The sequence below is a fragment of the Dipodomys merriami genome, unplaced genomic scaffold (assembly GCF_024711535.1).
Source record: "Dipodomys merriami isolate MVZ:Mamm:240054 unplaced genomic scaffold, mDipMer1.0.p SCAF_345, whole genome shotgun sequence".
NCBI lineage: Eukaryota > Metazoa > Chordata > Mammalia > Rodentia > Heteromyidae > Dipodomys > Dipodomys merriami.
The window spans coordinates 1,100,963-1,121,081 of NW_027204993.1; the positions used below are offsets into that span (position 1 = coordinate 1,100,963).

The 20,119-nt window shown below is 61.2% G+C and overlaps 1 protein-coding gene across 1 annotated transcript in view; it reads right to left on the reverse strand.

Moving 5' to 3' along the window:
- Positions 1–1,215: 1,215 nt before the first annotated feature.
- Positions 1,216–20,119, reverse strand: part of LOC138803660 (calsyntenin-3) — a 22,854-nt gene continuing 3,950 nt past the window's right edge. Inside the window, exons 3-18 of the mRNA XM_069987721.1 lie at positions 19,601–19,796; positions 18,542–18,750; positions 18,189–18,338; positions 17,818–18,003; positions 17,134–17,415; positions 15,107–15,219; positions 13,879–14,041; positions 13,459–13,506; positions 12,853–13,010; positions 12,582–12,730; positions 11,309–11,535; positions 10,435–10,605; positions 9,089–9,234; positions 8,544–8,679; positions 2,454–2,656; positions 1,216–2,094 (exon numbers count right to left, since the gene is read on the reverse strand). Coding sequence (XP_069843822.1) covers positions 1,957–2,094; positions 2,454–2,656; positions 8,544–8,679; positions 9,089–9,234; positions 10,435–10,605; positions 11,309–11,535; positions 12,582–12,730; positions 12,853–13,010; positions 13,459–13,506; positions 13,879–14,041; positions 15,107–15,219; positions 17,134–17,415; positions 17,818–18,003; positions 18,189–18,338; positions 18,542–18,750; positions 19,601–19,796 — 2,675 coding nt within the window. The 3' untranslated portion in view covers positions 1,216–1,956. The remainder of the gene's footprint in view (positions 2,095–2,453; positions 2,657–8,543; positions 8,680–9,088; positions 9,235–10,434; positions 10,606–11,308; positions 11,536–12,581; positions 12,731–12,852; positions 13,011–13,458; positions 13,507–13,878; positions 14,042–15,106; positions 15,220–17,133; positions 17,416–17,817; positions 18,004–18,188; positions 18,339–18,541; positions 18,751–19,600; positions 19,797–20,119) is intronic.

A 20,119-nucleotide genomic window follows, 5' to 3' on the forward strand; every position in this document is an offset into this window, starting at 1 on the left:
GGCCTGGGCGCTGTCCCTGAACGTTTCTGCTCAAGGCTGGCGCTCTACCACTTGAGCCCCGGCTCCCTTCCGGCTTTTGGCTGGCTCATGGGAATTTCGAGTCCCCCTGGACTTTGCTGCCCTGGCTGGCTTTGAACTGTGATCCTCGTGAGTCGCTGGGATGACAGGCGGGAGCACCCTCGCCAGGGCTGTGGCTTGGAGCACCGGCTCTCCCCTGAACTCCAGCTGAGGATGGAGATTTCATAGTCAGGCCCAAAGGCAACAGAGCGCATTCCACGTACCCCCCTCCCCCCCCCAGACTGCTGCTCTGCACCCCCAGCCCGGAAGGCAAAGAAGTCCGCTTCTAGGTCTTGTTCTTGACTGGCCGATTACTCCTTCCCTAGGGCACAACTCGTCCTGGGCACTTTGTAAGTAGCTAATTAAGGTTCACCAACGGCCTCAGGTGGCAGGAATGAACACTGGAGGCCAGAGGGAAAGAAATTTGCTGTTTCCGATTCAATTGGGCCTAAGTCACGGCTTCAAACCATGATCCTCAGATCTCAGCCTCTCGAGCAGCTGAGATTACAAGCATGCGCACCAGCACCCACACTTAACACTCGACATTTCACTGTTCTGACCATCTGGGACTTAGGCACACCTGGGCCAGACAACTGATGGCCCCCCCAAAAAAAAGGCTGAAAAAGTTCCAGAACCTTAATCTCAGGCTGGGTTTACAGAGGTTGCAAGAGGCAAAACAGAAGGTCCCCTGAGCTTTGAGGACAGTGGGTTGGCAAGGAAAGAAAGTTCTAGACCCTTTTCTCCCACATGCAAGACATAAAGAGCCTGAGCTATTCCATGATTTATCTTTTTATCGGTGGTGGGACTTGAACTCTGGGTCTGGGCGCTGTCCCTCAGCTCTTCAGCTCAAGGCTAGCGCTCTACCACTTGAGCCACAGCACCACTTCCAGCTTTTTTCTTTTTGCTTCTGTGGTGCTGAGGACTCGAACCCAGAGCCTCATGCATGCAAGGCAAGCGCTCTACCACTGAGCCACCTGCCCAGCCCTTTCCCCCTTAACTTCCAATTTCCTGGTATCCTGGAGATTCACCTGCCCAGGTCTCCACAGTCAACCAACCGTCCCCCAGCCCATACCTCAGCCCAGCTCAGGGGCCCCCGTGTCCCTAAAACCCAATCCTCTGTGTCCACCCCCGACCCCCAGGAAGAAGTAGGCCTGGGGCTTTTTTTTTTTTGGTTAATTTTCTGGTTGTTTTATTTGAAAACTCAAGGGTGTGTGTCCTCCCTGTCCACACCCGACCCCTGACCCTCACCCAGGACATGACAGGGTCGCCCACGCACACGCACGCACGCCCACGTATACACACACACGCATACACACGCACGCCAGGCCATGAGCTGTTCACAGTTACACAGGGGCTACATTCACGATGACATTGAAAAAATATACATTATATATGATAAACTAGAGCCGTCGCCACCACCCACACAGAAGCAGCTGGTCGTGGAGGAAGGGGGTGCGGGGGGGGGTTCCCCCCAGGACAACAAAGGAAAGATAACAGGATATACTTCCAGCGTGAAGTGGAACTCGAGACCAAGGGGTGAGGGGAGAGTAGAGAAGGGGAGAGTAGAGTCACGCACTTCCTTAATCCCGGCTCTGCCCCAGCCTGGCTGGCAGTTAAGACAGCGATGGATTGACAGGTGGAAGGCCTCCAGCAGCCTTGGGGGGTGGCCAGCGGGGGGGGCGCCAGAGGGCAACGTGTCCCCTCCCCCCCATGGGCCCAAGGAGGGGAGGGGGTGTGGGGAAGGGGTGACCCCCAAGGATCAAGAGCGTGATGGACAGCTGTGGAGACCTCTCGCTCTCGCTCTCGCTCGCTCACTCGCTCGCTCTGGCTTGCTCTCTGGCCCTCTCTGGGGTGGGGCTCTGGGGGGGCGGCCGGTGTCCCCTCTCGGGCTCAGTGGCTTCAGTAGCGATGGGGAGGCGTCTCGATGATGCGCCGCTCGTCCCCCGCGGGGGAGTCGGCGGCCTCCGAGTCACTGCTGTCCTCCTCCTCCTGGCCCACCGGGCCCCCCGCCGCGCCCGCCTGGGGGTTCTGGTAGGACTGCAGGGGGCAGAGAAAGAGAGAGATGGGGTGCTTGCCAGAAGCTTCCCAGTCGCCCCCCACCCGGCCTCTCTGCTGCCCAGATTTCTGCCAAGACCTCTTGGGAGAGCTCAGTCCTGAGACTTGAACTCAGGGCCTCGGGCGCTGTCTGTGCCTGAGCTTTCGTGCTCAAGGCTGGCACTCTACCACTTGAGCCAGGCCGCCACTTCCGGCTTTTTGCTGGTGCCTTGGACCTCCGAGTTTCCTGTTCTTTCCCATAGGGACCGGCCTCAAATGTCAGTCCTCAGCTCCCGGCCTCCCGGGGGGGCTGGGATGGCAGGCGTGGCGCCCAGGGGACCCGGTCCCCCCCTACCCCTCACCTCCATGGGGTTGACGATGATGGTGAGGGCAGAGTCGTCCCAGAAGAGATCGGGGTCCTTGGGGTCGCTGGAGGCCCCCGGGGGGCCGCTGGCCCCCGAAACTCGGCAGTGGAGGGAGTGGATTCGAAGCAGGCCCAGGATGACCATGAGCAGCAGGAAGCTCACGCACACCACGATGATGAGGGTGGCGGCGCTGGGGACCACTGCGGGGGAAGAGGGGGTCAGGCAAGGGGGGCTCCCCCTCCCCGCGGGAGGAGGCCCGCCGGCTTCCATGTCCACGGTGGCCCAGAGGAGACTACGTGCCACGCTGGCGGAGAAAGACATAGAACCCACTGGGGAGCCCCGGTGTGAGGGAAGAGCGAAGGGACACGGAAGGGGCAGGCCTGACCTGAACCAGGCCCAGCGGCTCCCAACGGCCGTCCCAGCCACGCAGGAGGCTAAGGGCCGAGGATCGCAGGTGGAGGCCAGCGCCTGAGCCGCTCATCTCCAGTGCCTCACCCCAAGAAGCCAAACGCAGAGTGCAGCGCACGCGTAGAGCACCAGCCTGGAGTGAAGAAGCTAGGGGACAGAGCCCAGGCCCTGAGTTCAAGTTTGGGATAGATACAGGCACAGTAGCCCACGCCTATAATCCCAGCTGCTCAGGAAGCTGAGGTCTGAGCGAGGATTGATGTGCGCGCGAAGCCGGCCCACGCAGGAGAGTCTGTGAAATTCTGATCTCCGATGAGCCAACCAAAGAGCTAGAAGTGGCGCTGCGGCTCAAGTGGTAGAGCACCAGGCTTGAGTCAAAAAGCTCAAGGACAGCACCCAGGCCCGGAGTTCAAGCCCCAGAACTAGCCAGCCAGCCAGCCAGACAGACAGACAGAGACAGAGACAGACAGAGACAGAGAGACAGACAGAGACACAGAGAGAGAGGAAGAGAGAAGAAATAGCAGGCAGGCAGGTAGATAGATGAGAGAAAGAGAGAGAAAGGGAGAGAGAGCAGACAGACAGACAGACAGCTAGATGGATGAGAGAGCAGGCAGGCAGACAAACAGGTAGGCAGAGACAGATGACAGACAGACAGACAGATAGGGCAGGCAGACAGACAGGATAGAAAGACAGCTAGGTAGAGCAGGCAGACAGGATAGAGAGACAGAGCAGGTGGAAAGACAGACAGAGAGACAGACAGACAGATAGGTAAATCAGGCTGGCAGACAGACAGGCAGTGCAGGTGGACAGACAGAACCAGGTGGATAGAGACAGACAGACAAATAGAGCAGGCAGACAGATTGACAAATAGAGCAGGCAAGCAGACAGAATAGAGACAGACAGTGCAGGTGGACAGAGACAGACAGGCAGACAGATAGAGCAGGTGGACAGACAGGATAGAAACAGACAGACAGACAGACAGAGCAGGCGACAGACAGGATAGACGGTGCAGATGGACACAGAGAGACAGATAAATAGAGCAGACAGAGCAGGGAGACAGAGACAGGTGGACAGACAGGATAGAGACAGACAGACAGAGCAGGTGGATAGACAGGATAGAGACAGAGAGTGCAGGTGGACAGACAGGTGGACACAGATAAATAGACCAGACAGACCAGGTAGACCGAGAGGTGGACAGACCGAATAGAGACAGACAGACAGACAGACAGACAGACAGAGACAGGTGGACAGAGACAGTCAGAGCAGGTAGACAGACAGGTGGACACAGCGCAGACAGCAGGTAGACAGAGACAGGTGGACAGACAGGATAGAGACAGACAGACAGACAGACAGACAGATGGACACAGACGGACAGACGGACGGACACACAGGCGGATGGACACAGACGGACAGATGGACACACAGACAGACGGACAGACAGACACACAGACAGACAGGCAGACGGACAGACACACAGACAGACAAACAGACGGATAGACAGACAGATGGACACAGACGGACAGATGGACAGACAGACAGACAGACAGACGGACAGATGGACAGACGGACAGACAGATGGACAGACGGACGGACAGACAGATGGACAGACAGATGGACAGACGGACGGACAGACAGATGGACAGACAGACGGAGACAGACAGATGGACGGACAGACGGACGGGCGGACAGACGGACGGGCGGACAGACGGACAGACAGACAGACAGACGGACGGACAGAGAAGCGTCGCCCGGCTCCGGCTAAGAAATGCGCGCGGAGGCCGGGCGGGGAGGCCGCGGCGCTACTCACCGGAGCGGGGCCTCGGGGCCGCCGCCGCCGCCGCCGCCGCGTCCGTCCTCGAGCCGTCCGCGCGCGGCCCGGGCTCCGGCCGCGCGTCCCCGCGGACGCCGCGCCGCGCCGGCCTCCGGGCCCGCTGCGCGCCGGCGGGCAGCGCCAGGCGGACGGGCGCGTGCACGCGCACGCGCACGCGCGTGCTGACGGCGGCCAGGCACACGTGCGCGCACGCCGAGGCGCCGAGCAGCAGCGCGTGCGCGCACACCTGCGCCAGCGCCGCCACGCCCCGCGCGCCGGCCAGCCCCGCCCCCGCGCGCACGCCCGCGCGCACCAGGCCGCGCGCCGCCGGCTCCCACAGCCAGGGCCAGCGGCGGCGCCGCAGGCTCTCCAGCAGCGCCGCGCACAGCCCGGCCAGCAGCGCCGGCCCCAGGCCCGCCAGCTGCGCCGCGCGGGCCGACGCCCGCAGCAGGAGCGAGACCCCGCGCGCGCGGGCCCGCGCCCCGGCCCCGCGCAGCCCCGCGCCCAGCGCGCGCGGCAGCAGCGCCAGCAGGCCGAGCAGGGGGACCCCCGCCCGCCGCACCCCCACGACCCCGGCCCGGCCCGGCCCTCGCCACATGCTGGGCAGACGCGCGCGCCGGGAACCCCGGCCGATCCCGGACCCCGAGACCCAGCGAAAAGCCAGGCAGGCGCTGTGGCTCAGGAGGTCCAGCACCAGAATGAGCAAAAAGCCGAAGCCCGGGGAGCCCAGCGCCAGGGGTGCTCAGGAGGCTGCGGCCCGAGGATCGCGGTTCGAGGCCAGCTCCGTCACGCACACACTCCGTTCCGGCCCAGGCCTAGTGAGCCCGCATCCGCCACACACGCCCCAGTCACAGAGCCCAGCACGCAGACACGGCCCGCGTGGCGCCTTCCCCCCCACACCCCGCTGGGGACCCCCCGCGCCCCCTCCAGCCAGCAGCACACACACGCACACACGCACACACGCACCGCCACCCTCTCCCTGAGCGATCAGACACTCGGGCCAGGCCTGTGTGGGCAGGCCTGCTCTCCACGCATGCCTGAGGCTGCCCCGTGGTGCTCAGCCAAGTGGGTTCTGTGCTGACCTGACCCTTTCCCTACAGAGCCCCATCGGGACTGGACGGACAGGCTCCCCAACCAGGCTGGGCTCCGGGTGAAGATGAACCTGCCCGCATCTGCTCAGGGAACCAGCTAGAACAAGACAGAACTATCTGTCCACCTACTGTCCACAGTGCGGGTAGCTCACGCCTGTAATCCCAGCCTCTCGGGAGGTGGAGATCTGAGGATGGAGATTCAAAGCCAGCCCAGGGCAGGAAAGTCTGTGAACTGTTACCACCCATGAACCCACAAAAAGCCAGAAGTGGCACCTGTGGTTCAAGAGGTAGAGCACCAGCCTTGAGTACAAAATGCTCAGGGACAGCGCCCAGGCCCCGAGTTCAAGTCCCAGGACCAGGAAAAAAAAAAAAGCCAAAATATACATACTGAGCCACAGCACCACTTCCGGTTTTTCTGTGTCTGTGGTACTGAGGAATCGAACCCAGGGCTTCATGCATGCTTAGTGAGCGCTCTACCACTGAGCCACCTTCCCAGCCCTCTTTTGTTTTCTGGCACTGGTTCTGGGGCTTGAACTCAGGGCCTGTCTTGCTTGCTCATAGACTTCTCTGCCTCGGCTGACCTTCACACTGGGATCCTCTAAGTCTCGGCCTCCTGAGTAGCCGGGATTACAGGCATGCACTCAACTGCCCGGCTGAATGTTAATGTCAGGGTGACCGTGAACTCTGTCACACACAGCAGTCATGAACCCCTGAGGCTGACTTAATTCAGGAATGGTGCTGGAGGATGAATTTCCTGTTTAAGAACTTAAAATAGAAGCCGGGCGCTGGTGGCTCACGCCTGTAATCCTAGCTACTCAGGAGGCTGAGATCTGAGGATCGTGGTTCAAAGCCAGCCTGGGCAGGAGAGACCGTGAGACTCCTATCTCCAATAAACCACCAGAAAACCGGAAGTGGCGCTGTAGCTCAAGTGGTAGAGCGCCAGCCTTGAGCTGAAGAGCTGAGGGACAGCGCCCAGGCCCAGAGTTCAAGCCCCACGACCGACAAAAAAAAAAAAAGAACTTAAAATAGAGCTGAGTCTGACTGAGGTAGCATAGGAGTTCTCTTCACACCAAATTGGTCAAAAGGAAGGTGCATCCCAGACTGACAGAAATCAAGTGTGCTTCAGAAATTGGCATTGAAAGCAATTTTTTTTAATGCCAGTAGTGGGGCTTGAACTCAGAGCCCGAGCATCAGCTTGGAGCACAAAAACTTGAGCCACACCTCCACTTTCGGCCTTTTTGGTGGTTCCTTGGACATAAAGAGTCTCACCAACTTTCCTGCCCAGGCTGGCTTTGAACCGGGATCCTCAGATCTCAGCCTCCTGAGTAGCAGGGATGACAGGCTCATACAGGTGCACCAGTGCCCGGCTCCTCTTCCTCCCTGCCCCCATGTTTGCTGGTTATTTTGGAGATGGGAGTCTCATGAATTTTTCTACCCATGCTGACCATGAACTGTGATCCTCTGGATTTCAGCCTCCTGTGTAGCTGGGTGGGATTACAGGCCTGAGCTACCTGCGGGCCCCATTCATTTTGTTTTGTTTTGTCGGTCGTGGGACTTGAACTCAGGGCCTGGGCGCTGTCCCTCGGCTCTTCAGCTCAAAGCTAGGGCTCTACCACTTGAGCCACAGCGCCACTTCCGGTTGTCTGGTGGTTCATGGGAGATCAGAGTCTCATGGAGTTTTCTGCCCAGGCTGGCTTTGAACCGGGATCCTAAGATCTGTGTCCGGAGTAGCTGGGAAGACAGGTGGGAGCCACCGTGGCCCGGCTTGGCAGGTTCTTTATAGTAACTCTAGGGGTGTGGAGCTCACTTTCAGTTTGGGGAGAAAGGAGGGAGGGACGGACAGGAATAACAAAGACACCTGCAAGCCTTCTGAGGTATAAGTCTCTTGGCAACACGCCGTCCATGATTGCTTTGGCAGTACCTGGATTTGAACTCAGCACCTCCCGCGTGCCTGGGAAGCCGTCTACCGCCTGAGCCACGCCTCCAGCCCGGGCCCGGAACGCCCCCAATGATGGACCTTCTTCCCAAGGAAGTTAGTGGCCCCAGAGGATAGACTTCCCTGGAGCCAGGCTCATATTCCTCTAGCCACGCCCACCACAGTGGTCACGCCCACCGGTCCTTTAGCCACGCCCACTATTTGGCTGCTATTATACCCATGCTTGTATTCCATTAGCCACGCCTACTGCTCTTTAGCCACGCCCACTACTGCAGTCACTGTGTTCCTTTAGCCACGCCCACCATCTCTGGCCACTCCCACTACCGTAGCCATATTCATTTAGCCACGCCCACCATTACTCTGGCTGCTCCCACCACTGCGGCCATGCTCATATTCCTCTAGCCACGCCCACTACGGTGATCACGCCCATTGTTCCTTTAGCCACGCCCACTATCTGGCTACTCACTCTTATAGCCGTGCTTGTATTCCATTAGCCACTCCCACTACTCTTTAGCCACGCCCACTACTGCAGCCACCATATTCCTTTAGCCACGCCCACCATTACTCTGGCCACTTCCACCACTGTAGCCATGCTCATATTCCGCTAGCCACGCCCACTGCTCATTTGGCCACGCCCACTGCTCATTTGGCCACGCCCACTATTAGAGTCAGGCTCGTATTCCGTTGGCCACGCCCACTGCTCCTGTAGCCTCGCCCACCGATACGTTAGCCACTCCCACCACAGTAGTGACGATTCCTTTAGCCACGCCCACTGCTCCGTTGGCCACGCCCCGTGGCCATTCCGCCCCTGGCCGCCCCTCGCGCGTCGCAGGCGGCGTACGTACTGGAGTTGCGGTGGGCGCTGGCCAGGCTGTGTCCCGCCATCTCGGGGGGCGGCTGGTGGCCCCGGTGCAGGAACTGCTGGGAGCTGAGCACGTGGCTGGGGTGAGCGACGCGGTTCATGCTGTGCAGGACGTTCACCTGGGCAGAGGGGGGCTCCGTGGGCACCCCTGCTTCTCCTCCCGGGCCCCGCCCCGCTACAGCTCCCCGCTGGGGTGTGGATGGCGTCTGTGCCCACACCGGGACTTGAACTCGGGGCCTTGCGCTGTCCCTGAGCTCTTGTGCTCAAGCCTGGCGCTCTACCCCTTGAGCCACAGCGTCACGTCTGGTTTTCTGGTGGCTCATGGGAGATCAGAGTCTCACGGACTTTCCTGCCCGGGCTGGCTTTGAACCTCGATCCTCAGCTCTCAGCCTCCTGAGTGGCTGGGATGACAGGCGGGCGCTACGGTGCCCGTCCCTTAACCATGGTCCTCCATCTCCTTCCTCCCCGGTCACCCCCCCCCCGTGGCTGGGGGCCCCCGGCGCCCCCGGGGAGGAGGGCGGCCCGTACCTCCACCAGGAACTCGTTGCTGGAGTAGCGGCCGTTCATCTCGGAGCAGGAGAGGCGGAACTTGCGGGCGTACAGGGCGGCCCCGCGCTGCAGCCGGTACCGGGCCTGCCTCAGGATCTCCTCGTACACCGTGATGCTCTCCACCCCTGCGGGGGGGGGGGGGGGCAGCTCAGGCCGGGGGATCCCCAAAGCCCGGGCCTCCCGGGAGCAAAGCCCCTCAGCCCCTGCAGACCCGGGCCCCCCGGGAGCAGATGCACCCCAGCCCCTGCAGACCCGGGCCCCCCGGGAGCAGATGCACCCCAGCCCCTGCAAACCCGGGCCTCCCGGGAGCAGATGCACCCCAGCCCCTGCAAATCCGGGCCCCCCGGGAGCAGATGCACCCCAGCCCCTGCAGACCTGGGCCCCCCGGGAGCAGATGCACCCCAGCCCCTGCAGACCTGGGCCCCCCGGGAGCAGATGCACCCCAGCCCCTGCAGACCCGGGCCTCCCGGGAGCAAAGCCCCCCAGCCTCCCACCCCGAGGCGCTGTGGCTGCTGGGTAGGAATGGAAAGGCTGAAGGACATGGGGAAAGGAAGGGAGAAGCAGAGAGGAAGTGGGGGTACAGGGGCCCAGCGCAGACACCACACACTACACTACATCTCAACCTCGGCTCTGGGGGACCTGCAGAGACCAGCAGGCGGTGCCTGGCCACGCCCACAACCCCACTAGCTCCGCCCACTGCGCCTATAGGCACGCTTATATTCCTCTGGCCACGCCCACTGTTCCCTAGCCACGCCCTTTATGTTGACCACTCCCACTACCATAGCCATGCTTATATTTCTTTAGCCACGCCCACAGCTCCATTGGCCACGCCCACTAGTTGGCCACCCCCCCTAGAGCCATGCTCATCTTCCTTTAGCCGCGCCCACTGTCCCTTTAGCCACGCCCACTATTACTTTGGTCACTCCCACTATAGCGCGCCTATAGGCACGCTTATATTCCTTTAGCCACTCCCACTGCTCCATTGGCCACGCCCACTATTACTTTGGCTACTCCCACTACTATAGCCATGGTTATATTCCTTTAGCCACGCCCACTGTCCCTTTAGCCACGCCCACCACTGATTCATTCACCCATATCTTTTTTCAGCCATTTCCATTATTTGCTTAGCCACGCCCACCGTTCCTTAGCCACGCCCACCACTGACTCATTCCCATATCTTTTTTCAGCCATTTCCATTATTTGCTTAGCCACGCCCGCCGCTCCTTAGCCACGCCCACCGCTCCTTAGCCACGCCCCATCGCTCCTTAGCCACGCCCACCCGCATGGACACACACGCGCGCTCTCGGGCCCCGGGCCCCACTGACCCGCGAGGGTGAGGTAGGCGGACGTGTTGGTGAGCTCCAGGCCTCGCTGCTGCGCGCTCGCCGTGTCCAGCAGCAGGCTCTCCCGCTCGGGGTCCAGGTCGTCCCCCACCAGCGAGATCTCGCAGCCGTCCAGGTTGTGCACGATCTCATCCGACATGCGCGTGTCCGTCACTGCGCGGGGAGGGGCGGGGAGGGGCCGAGGCCGGCGTGTGTGCGCATGCGTGCAATCGCCAGTCCTGGGACTTGAACTCAGGACCTGGGCGCTGTCCCTTAGCTTTGTTTGCTCCTGGCTGGCGCTCTACCATCTGAGCCACAGCCCCACGCCCGGCTTCAGGCTGGCTACATGCTTTGGGCTGGCCTGCCCGGGCTGGCTTTGAACCGCCACCCTCAGATCTCGGCCTCCTGGGTAGCTAGGATTACAGGCGTGAGCCACGGCGCCCGGCGTTTCTTTGGGGGTGGGGTGGGTCCCTGGACATCAGACCCCTGGCTTCCCCAGCCTCTCTTTTGTCCTTTGCTTGATGGTTCATGTTTATATCAGTACTGGGTATTAGACTCAGGGCTTTGGAACGTTCTGGGCTAGGCACTCTACCACGTGAGCCACGCCTCCAGCCCCTTTTGGCCTGGGTTAGTTCCAAAGTAGAGTCTCCCCTTGTGCCCAAGGCTGACTTGGACCGTGATCCTCCTGTTTGTTCGTCCCTACAGCTCAGATGACGGGAGTGAGCTACTGACTCGGCCCGGCCTCGAATCCCAGTCCTCGGATCCCGGCCTCCCTAGTACTGAGGGGGTTCCAGACGTGAGCCCCGACGCCCCACTGGCTCCACCCCGGGAGGACACCAACCCAGCCCGCGTCCGTCCAGGAGCGACCCGGGCTTACCCGTGCCCTGCCAGCTTTCGTCTCCTTTGGCCTCCACCTGGTGTGAAATGGAGCAAGTGATCTGGAGATCGGGGAACAGGGGGACCCCGTCGGGCTCCTCAAAGTCCGCAGCCGGCCGGGCAAAGTGGGAGGTCCCGCTCAGCAGGATCTGGGGGGCATCGGGCTGGAGCACCACCACGTAGCCCTCCACCTCCGGGATGGACACACAGGACTCCTCGCTGAAGCACCTGGGGGGGGGGGGGAGAGGAGGCCAGGATCGCCGGTTCAAAGCCAGCCTGGGCAGGAAAGTCCATGAGACTCTGATCTCCCACAAACCACCAGAAAATCAGCAGTGGTGCTGTGGTTCAAGTGGTAGAGCGCCAGCCTTGAGCACCAAAGCTCAAGGCCCTGAGTTCAAGTCCCAGGATACACACACACACACACACACACACACACACACACACCTCTATAATCTCAGGACCTTCAGGAAAGTATTAAGGGGTCACAACTATGTGGTAACCCCAAACGTGGAGAAAAGAGGGTGCCCTTTCTTCACCTCATAATCCCAGTGACTTTGGAGCTGGAGATCAACCCGGAAGATTGAGGTTTGGAGGCCAGCCTGGGCCGTGGAGACACCGCCATCTCAACAAGTGAGCCGGGCTTGGCGGGACACACCTGTAAGCCGAGCTACGCCAGGTAAGCCGATAGGAGGACGACAGTCCAGGCTGAAAGCAGAGGCCGAGCCCTCTCTGAAGGGCGTGGAGACGCGGCTCTGAGTGCTGCCTGGTGCGTGGTGGGGTGCAGGCTCCCCTGGAAGTCACCCTCCAAAGCTGGATGCTTTGGAGAAGTTGAGGCAGAGTCCACGGAGCCTGTAATGGCGCGGGCTGCCCACAGGGGACAGCATCGACCCAGCGGCCGGGTCCTCAGACCTCCAGCAAGCAGCCGGCCTCGGATTAGACTGGGTGAGCGCTCTGAGTTTGTCTGTGCTCCAGGCGGGCGCTCTACCCCGTGAGCCACGGCGCCCCTTGTGGTTTTTCTGGGGGTTCCTGGGAGATCAGAGTCTCCCGGACTTTCCTGCCCGGGCTGGCCTCGAACCCCGATCCTCCGATCTCAGCCTCCTGAGTCGCTGGGATTATAGGCATGCGCACCGGTGCTCGGCCAACATCGCTATGACACATGGCCTTCTCTGGGTCCTCGTTGGGGACGCAGAGAGAGGGGGCGTAGGGCTAGATCTCTGGGTGGACAGGCGCCGGGGCCGGAGGGTCCAGCCCCGGGGCTGGGCCGTGGGACTCACTTGACCGCGGTGGTCAGACGCAGCGGCCTGACGCCAGGCGTGGCGAAGCGCAAGGTGTTCATGTAGTCCACGTGCTGCAGGGCGTGGTTGAAGGTCTCCACGTCGTCGCCTTCCAGGGTGAGCAGGGACTGCGAGGGGTTCACGTGGACCTGGGACACAGACCAGAGATGGGGTCGCAGAGAAAGGTGGGTGTGGGGGGGAGGGGGGGTCCAGGGGCATGCTGGGAAGAGGAGGGCCGGGGGGAGGGAGGGAGGGAGGGAGGGTCCAATACCTTCATGCCTTTTCCCAGGTTCTCGAAATCTCTATAATCCAGCCCCTCCCGGCATGCATACAGACACTGGATGACCGCCCGGTTCTCCAGGTGGCCGGCCCGCACACTGAACCCCGCCAGGTAACCGTGGAAATAGTGGTGGGCCGGCAAGGGGTCTCCTAGGGCAGGAACACAGGGGCGGTGGGTGGGGGGGAATGGGGGGAAGGAGACAGGGCGGGGAGGGACAGGTGTGGGCCGGGACAGCCGGGTGGCGTGCGCACGCCTGTAATCCCAGCCGCACAGGCAGAATTCCAAAGGGGGGAAAAAACACCACAGAGACTCCGAGGAAACCAGAGCGCCAGCCTCGAGCACACCCCGAAAACAACCCTCTGCGTCAGCCCCCGGGCCCTGAGTTCGAGACCCTCTCCCCCATAATAAAGACATGACTATTAGAACATAATTGTTGCCCCCGAGGATCCAACCGCAGGCGGCCCGGCCCGGCGTGGGTACGTCAGTGAAGGGGAGCTGGGGAGGATTTCGGGGGGATGAGGGGGGGGTCCGGGAGCGAGGGGTCCACACCTTCCCGGAGGAGTGAACCCCGACCTCCCCTTCCCACCCCTGCCATACCTGGGGCGGGCTCTGTGGCGTTGTCTCCTTTCTCCTTCTTGTTCTCCTCTGCGACCCCAGAAAATAAAACAGTTGGGAGCTCAGGACCACGGGGACAAGATGGACAAATACACACAGTCCCCCCCCTCCCCATTTTCTAGAACCTTCTCAGGCCCCTGGAAGACGTACAGCCTCTTCGCTGAGTCTCAACCTGTTGGGTTGTTTAAACAATGGAAGATGAGCCGGGGTGCAGTAGCTCACGCCTGTCATCCCGGCTACTCGGGAGGCTGAGATCTGAGGATCGCGGTTCAAGGCCAGCCCGGGCAGGAAAGGCCGTGAGACTCTGCCAGAGACCTCAGCTGCACAGAAAGGCTGCCATGGCTCCTCCCCTCGCCACCCGAACCACCCCCGGGTCGTCTTCTCCCAGGGCGAGGGCCCCACCGGTCCAGCAGGCCCCGATCATGAGCGCCGGGTCCCTCCGCGGCGGGTGGATCAGGCCATTGTCGTGGATGAGCGCGGGGTCGAAGGAGATGCCGTCGGTGTACAGGGTGACGGTGGGGAACTCCAGGTTCAGGGCGTAGTGATGCCATCCATCATCGCAGACCTGGGGGTGCAGGGGGCCCCCACACCGTGATCGCCCCTCCGGAGACCGGGCCCGCGCGCCCGCCGCTCCCGGGGAAGGAAAGTCAGGCTGGAAGAGCCTCTGTTCCCAGCCTGCTCAGCTCGAGGAGGAACATGCTCGGACCAGCGCCGGCGCTCACGCCTGCCGTCCCAGCCGACCCGGGGCTGAGGTCAGAGGGTCAAGGGTCGAAGCCAGCCCAAAGCAGGGCTGCAGGCGAGTTCCAGAGGTAGAGCACCAGCCGAGGCCCCGAGTTCAAACCCCAGCAGCTCCACAAGAAAAGAGGTGACCTTTCCTTCCGCCCCAAGGTGCCGAGAACACAAGAGAGCCCAGAGGATGTGGCGTGGACGGCCGGGGGCTGAACCCCCAAAATGCCTTCCAGAAACCCCACCCTCCTGCAAGCCAGTCACCAAGCACTGAGCACCAAGCACTAGGCACCAGGCACTGAACATGGAACTCCAAGCCCTGGGCACCTGGAACTGAGCACCAAGCACTAAGCACTGAGCACTGGGCATCAGGCACTGAGCATCAAGCACCAAACACTAGGCACCAGGCACTGAACTCGGAGCCCCAAGCTCCAAGCACTGGACATCTGGAACTGAGCACCAAGCACTAAGCACTAAGCACTGGGCACCAGGCACTGAGCATCAAGCAATGGGCACCAGACACTAAGCACTGAGCACCAAGCCCCAGGCATTGGGCACCAGGCACTGAGCACCAAGCACTGGGTACCAGGCACTAAGCACCAAGCACTGGGCACAAGGCACTTGAGTACTAAACACTAAACACCAATCATTGGGCGCCAGGTACTGAATACCAAGCACTGGGTACCAGGCACTAAACACCAAGCACTCAGTACTAAGCACTGAACACCAAGCACTGGGTGCCAGGCACTAAACACCAAGTACTGAGTAGCAAGCACTGGGCACCAGGCACTGAGCACCAAGCACTGGGCCCCAAGCACCAGACACCAAGTACCAAGCAGCAAGCACCAGGCACCGAGCACCAAGTACCAGGAATCGAGCACCAAGCAGCGAGCACTAGCCTCACCTGCTCCAGCTTCCACAGGAACTTGACCGGGCGGGCGCTGTCGAGCAGGGGCCAGTAAAGGAAGGCGATTCTGCAGCCGTGGACGGTCAGCGAGTAGTGAGAGAAGCCGTCCTCTGAGGAGACAGCATGGGGTCAGGGGTCAGAGGTCAGGGGTCAAGTGCAAGGCCCAGGGCCAGAGCAGGTTCAAAGCCACAGTGGGATCTTGGGCACGCTGTCCCCACACTCCTCACGCCGTGGGGACCCACGGGCCGCCTGCACGTGCGTCTGTGCGTCTGTCTCTGTCTTTTATTTTGTTTTGTCGGTCGTGGGTCTTCAACTCAGGGCCTGGGCGCTGTCCCTCAGCTCTCTTCAGCTTCAGGCGGGCGCTCTACCACTTGAGCCACAGCGCCACTTCTGGTTTTCTGGTGGTTCATGGGAGATCAGAGTCTCACAGACTTTCCTGCCCAGGCTGGCCTTGAACCTCGATCCTCAGATCTCAGCCTCCTGAGTAGCCGGGATGACGGGCGGGAGCCACAGTGCCCAGCCCTGTCTGTCTGTGTCTGTCTGTGTCTGTCTCTGTGTCTGTGTCTGTCTCTGTGTATCTGTCTCTGTCTGTCTGTGTCTGTCTTCTCTGTCTCTATCTGTCTGTCTCTGTGTCTGGCTGTGTCTGTGTCTGTGTGTCTGGCTCTGTCTTTGTCTGTGTCTGTCTGTCTGTCTTTGCTTGTGTCTGTCTCTGTTTTTGTGTCTGTCTGTGTCCGTCTGTGTCTATCTGTCTGTGTCTGTCTGTCTTTGTCTGTCTGTGTCTGTCTGTGTCTGTCTGTCTTTGTGTCTGTCTGTCTTTGTGTCTCTCTGTCTGTGTGTCTGTCTGTCTCTGTCTTTGTCTGTGTGTGTCTGTCTATCTGTCTGTCTCTGTCTTTGTCTGTCTGTCTTTGTCTGTGTGTGTCTGTGTGTGTCTGTCTGTGTGTGTCTGTGTGTGTCTGTGTGTGTCTGTCTGTCTGTATGTGTCTGTGTGTGTCTGTGTGTGTCTGTGTCTGACTGTCTCTGTCTGTCTGTGTGTGTCTGTGTGTGTCTGTGTCTATGTGTGTCTGTCTGTGTGTGTCTGTCTGTGTGTGTCTGTGTCTGTGTGTGTCTGTGTCTGTCTGTCTGTCTCTGTCTGTGTGTGTCTGTGTCTGTGTGTGTCTGTCTGTGTGTGTCTGTCTGTGTCTGTCTGTCTCTGTCTGTGTGTCTGTGTGTGTCTGTGTGTGTCTGTCTGTCTCTGTCTGTCTGTGTCTGTGTCTGTCTGTGTGTGTGTGTGTCTGTCTGTCTGTGTCTGGCAGGTTTGGGGGTTCACGTGGTGCTGGCAGCGGCTCCCGCCCAGGCCTGTTGGGTCCGTTACTAATTCCGGCACCGTGGCTGACAGCCCTCTTCCCGGGGTTAGAGAACCATCTAGAAAGGCCAGGTCCGGTGCAGGCCGGGGCCCTCTGCGGGGTTCGCGTTGCCAAGCCGGGGGCCGCTCCGGGCGGAGGGCAGCCCCCCGATGGCGTCCGGGGCAGCGGGGTGGGGGGCCCGGCGGGTGCGGGATCCACGGACAACAAGAATTAACACCGCGCCGGGCGCTGGGGCGCACGCCTGCCATCCCAGCCACGCAGGAGGCTGAGATCTGAGGATCGCAATTCAAAGCCAGCCCGGGCCGGAACATCCACGGGACTCTGATCTCCAAGGAACCAGCAAAAAGCCAGAAATGGCGCTGTGGCTCAAGTGGTAGAGCGCCAGCCTAGAGCAACAAAGCTCAGGGACAGCGCCCAGGTCCTGAGTTCGAGACTCAGGCCAGGCGTGGGACTCAAGTCCGCAATCCCAGCTCCCCGGGAGGTAAGAGACGGGAGGTTTGCAGTCCAAGGCCCAGCCGGGGCGGCAACGCTCCCAAGCCGTCATCTCCACCCGTAGCCCAGTCTGGTAGCGCACGCCTGCAGCCTCGGCCGGGCGGGGCATGTCTGCCGTTCCCGGGGCCTGCAGCCGCTCTTCCCGGGCGGGCCGGGGACCCCGGGGGGGCTGGGGCTGGGGGGGCTCACCGTTCTGGACCGTGTGGCACAAGATGGTCTCTTCTTCCTTCTTGCCCTTGCTGGGTGCGACCCCGTGCTTCATCCAGAAGGAGAGGGTGAAGTGGTCGCTGAGGCCGTCGATGGGCGCAGAGCCCGGCCCGGCGGGGCTCCCCACGGGCACCTGCACGGCCTGCGTGCCGTTGAACCAGTAGATCAGGCTGCTGTCCTGGCTGTATTGGACGGACAGTCCGGCCGTCCAGTTGGCGTTGGGGCCGGGCATGGGTAGCAGGTCCACCTCCCCTGTGGCTGCTCCTGTGGTGGACACGGGGGTAGGCAGGGTCAGCTGACCGGCCCCAGGGAGGGGGGATGCCTGTACAAAACGGGGGTCACACAGGAGACCCAAGATCCGGGCACCAGTAGCGCACGGCTGTGTCCTCCCAGGTCTGGGTACCGTAGTGCACGCCTATAATCCCAGCAGCTCAGGAGGCTGAGATCTGGAGGATCACGGTTCAGAGGCCAGCTGGGCAGAAAATAAGTCCCGGAGGCTCCGCTCTCCAGTGGACAAGCAAAAGGCCGGAAGTGGCGCAGTGGCTCAAGTGGTAGAGCGCCAGCAACAAAAACACAACTCGGGGACAGAGCCTAGGACCTGAGTTCAAGTCCCACGACCGCAAAAGAGAGAGCGTGAGGCCGCGGGGGACACGGAGGCTCACGCACCGCACAGCTTCCTCAGCGCTCGCTCCGAGTAGTTGTCTCGGTCGCAGCCTTTGCCCACGTGGCTGGTCTGCAGCTCGATGGTGGCCTGGATGTTCCAGAGTGGCTCATCGCAGGTCTCCAGGCGGATGCCCGGGAACAAAGCCAAGCTCCCGGCCCCCGGGGTGTACTCGATCCTCTTGTTCCAGCCTGCACGGTGGGGACAAGAGAGGAGAGAAGTCAGCCGCGGCCAGCCGCACACGCCTGTAATCTCAGCGAGGAGGCTGAGGTCGGGAGGATCGCCGTGGGAGGCCAGCCCGGAACAGGAGAGTCTGTGAGCCTCAGGGTCTCCCGTGAAGCCCTGGGGTTTGGGGGCGCAGTGGGGGGTTCCTCACCTTGCCAGCTGGGCTTACAGGTGGGCTTCACCTGAATCTCCACCTCGGCGTCGTCGGCCGCCCTTTTCTTCCCGCAGTCGTAGGCCGTCACGGTGAACTTGTACAGCTTCTCGCCACTGTACTGCAGCTTCTCCGTGTTCTCGATGTTTCCTAGGGAGCGCCAGACAGACAGGAGCAGAGGTGAGGATGTTGAGTCCCGAGGGCCGAGCACAGCGGCTCACACCTGTAATCCCAGCCACTCAGCAGGCTGAAATAGGAGGATCGCGGTTCCCAGCCAGCCCGGGCAGGGCCGACCGATCGCAGAGCCTCTCCCGTCCTCTGGGCAGGAGGGGGAGGAAGGGGGGGCGGCTCACCATCGTTGTCGATGAGGAAGGGGGTGTTGGGCGTGAGGATCTCGTAGTAGCAGATCTGACTGTACTGCGGGGAGCAGTCGCCGTCCACAGCCTCCACGCGCAAGATCCGGTCGTATAGCTTTCCCTCCGTCACCGATGCCCGGTACAGCCGGTCCACGAACACCGGGGCGAACTCATTCACATCGTTGACTCGTACATGCACTGTGGCCCTGGGCAGGCCCAGGGAGGGAGGGAGGGAGGAGGAGGGAGGGAAGGAGGGAGGGAGGGAGGGAGGATCAATTGAGCAGATAGCCCTGGAACCCGCCCATTCCCACCCTGCAGGGACCAGAGAGAGGGCCCCACTGAGGAAGAGATCCCAAGGACAGAATGGATGGTGAGCGGTAGAGCACTAGCCTTGAGCCTAGAAGTGGTAGAGAGCTAGCCTTGAGCACAAAAGCGGTAGAGAGCTAGCCTTGAGCACAAAAGCGGTAGAGAGCTAGCCTTGGGCCCAGAAGCAGTAGAGCACTAGCCTTGAGCCTACAAGTGGTAGAGAGCTAGCCTTGAGCCTAGAAGTGGTAGCGAGCTAAACTTGAGCCCAGAAGCGGTAGAGAGCTAGCCTTGAGCACAAAAGCAGTAGAAAGCTAGCCTTGGGCCCAGAAGCAGTAGCACTAGCCTTGAACCTAGAAGCGGTAGAGAGCTAGCCTTGAGCCTAGAAGTGATAGAGAGCTAGACTTGAGCCCAGAAGTGGTAGCTACTAGCCTTGAGCCCAGAAGTGGTAGAGCACTTGCCTCGAGCACAAAAGCGGTAGAGAGCTAGCCTTGAGCCCAGAAGCGATAGAGAGCTAGCCTTGAGCCCAGAAGCGGTAGAGAGCTAGCCTCAAGCACAAAAGCAGTAGAGCTCTAGCCTTGAGCCCAGAAGCGATAGAGCTCTAGCCTTGAGCCCAGAAGCGGTAGAGCTCTAGCCTTGAGCCCAGAAGTGGTAGTGAGCTAGCCTTGAGTGGAAAAGCTCAGGGACGGTGCCCAGGCCCTGAGTTCAAGCCCCAGCACTGACACAGACAGTCTGGGGACCGCCCCCCCTCACTTGTGGGACTTCTTGCTGTTGGTGCCGTCGGGCCCCTCGCCGCAGTCATAGGCCTGGATGGTGAACGTGTGCTCCTTCTGGGCCTCGCAGTCCACGGGGCCCTTGGCCCGGATGAGCCCTTCGCCCGTGGCCTTGTCCAGGATGACGGCCTCAAAGGGGACCCCGGCGCCGTGCAGCCGGAAGCCACAGATCTCGCCTGGAGAGGGGGGACAGGGGTGAGGACAGGGAGCTCCTACCCACCCCACGCAGCCCCTCCCGCCCTCCACCTCCCCGTATGTGGGGGGCAGGGCCAGGGGCCAGCTTACACCCCCCCCCATTCCCATCTCCTCTAACAGGCCAGAAGCGTCGCCAGACAGAGACACTGAACTCGAACCCAGAGCTCCCCCGAGCAGCAGTCTCCGAGCCTGAGTCACGTGTCTTCTTTTCCTTTTTGTGCGCATACTGGGACTTGAACTCAGCGCCCAGGAGTTGTTGTAGTTGTTGGTTTCCTTTTTTTCTTTTTTTGATCAAGGCTGGTGC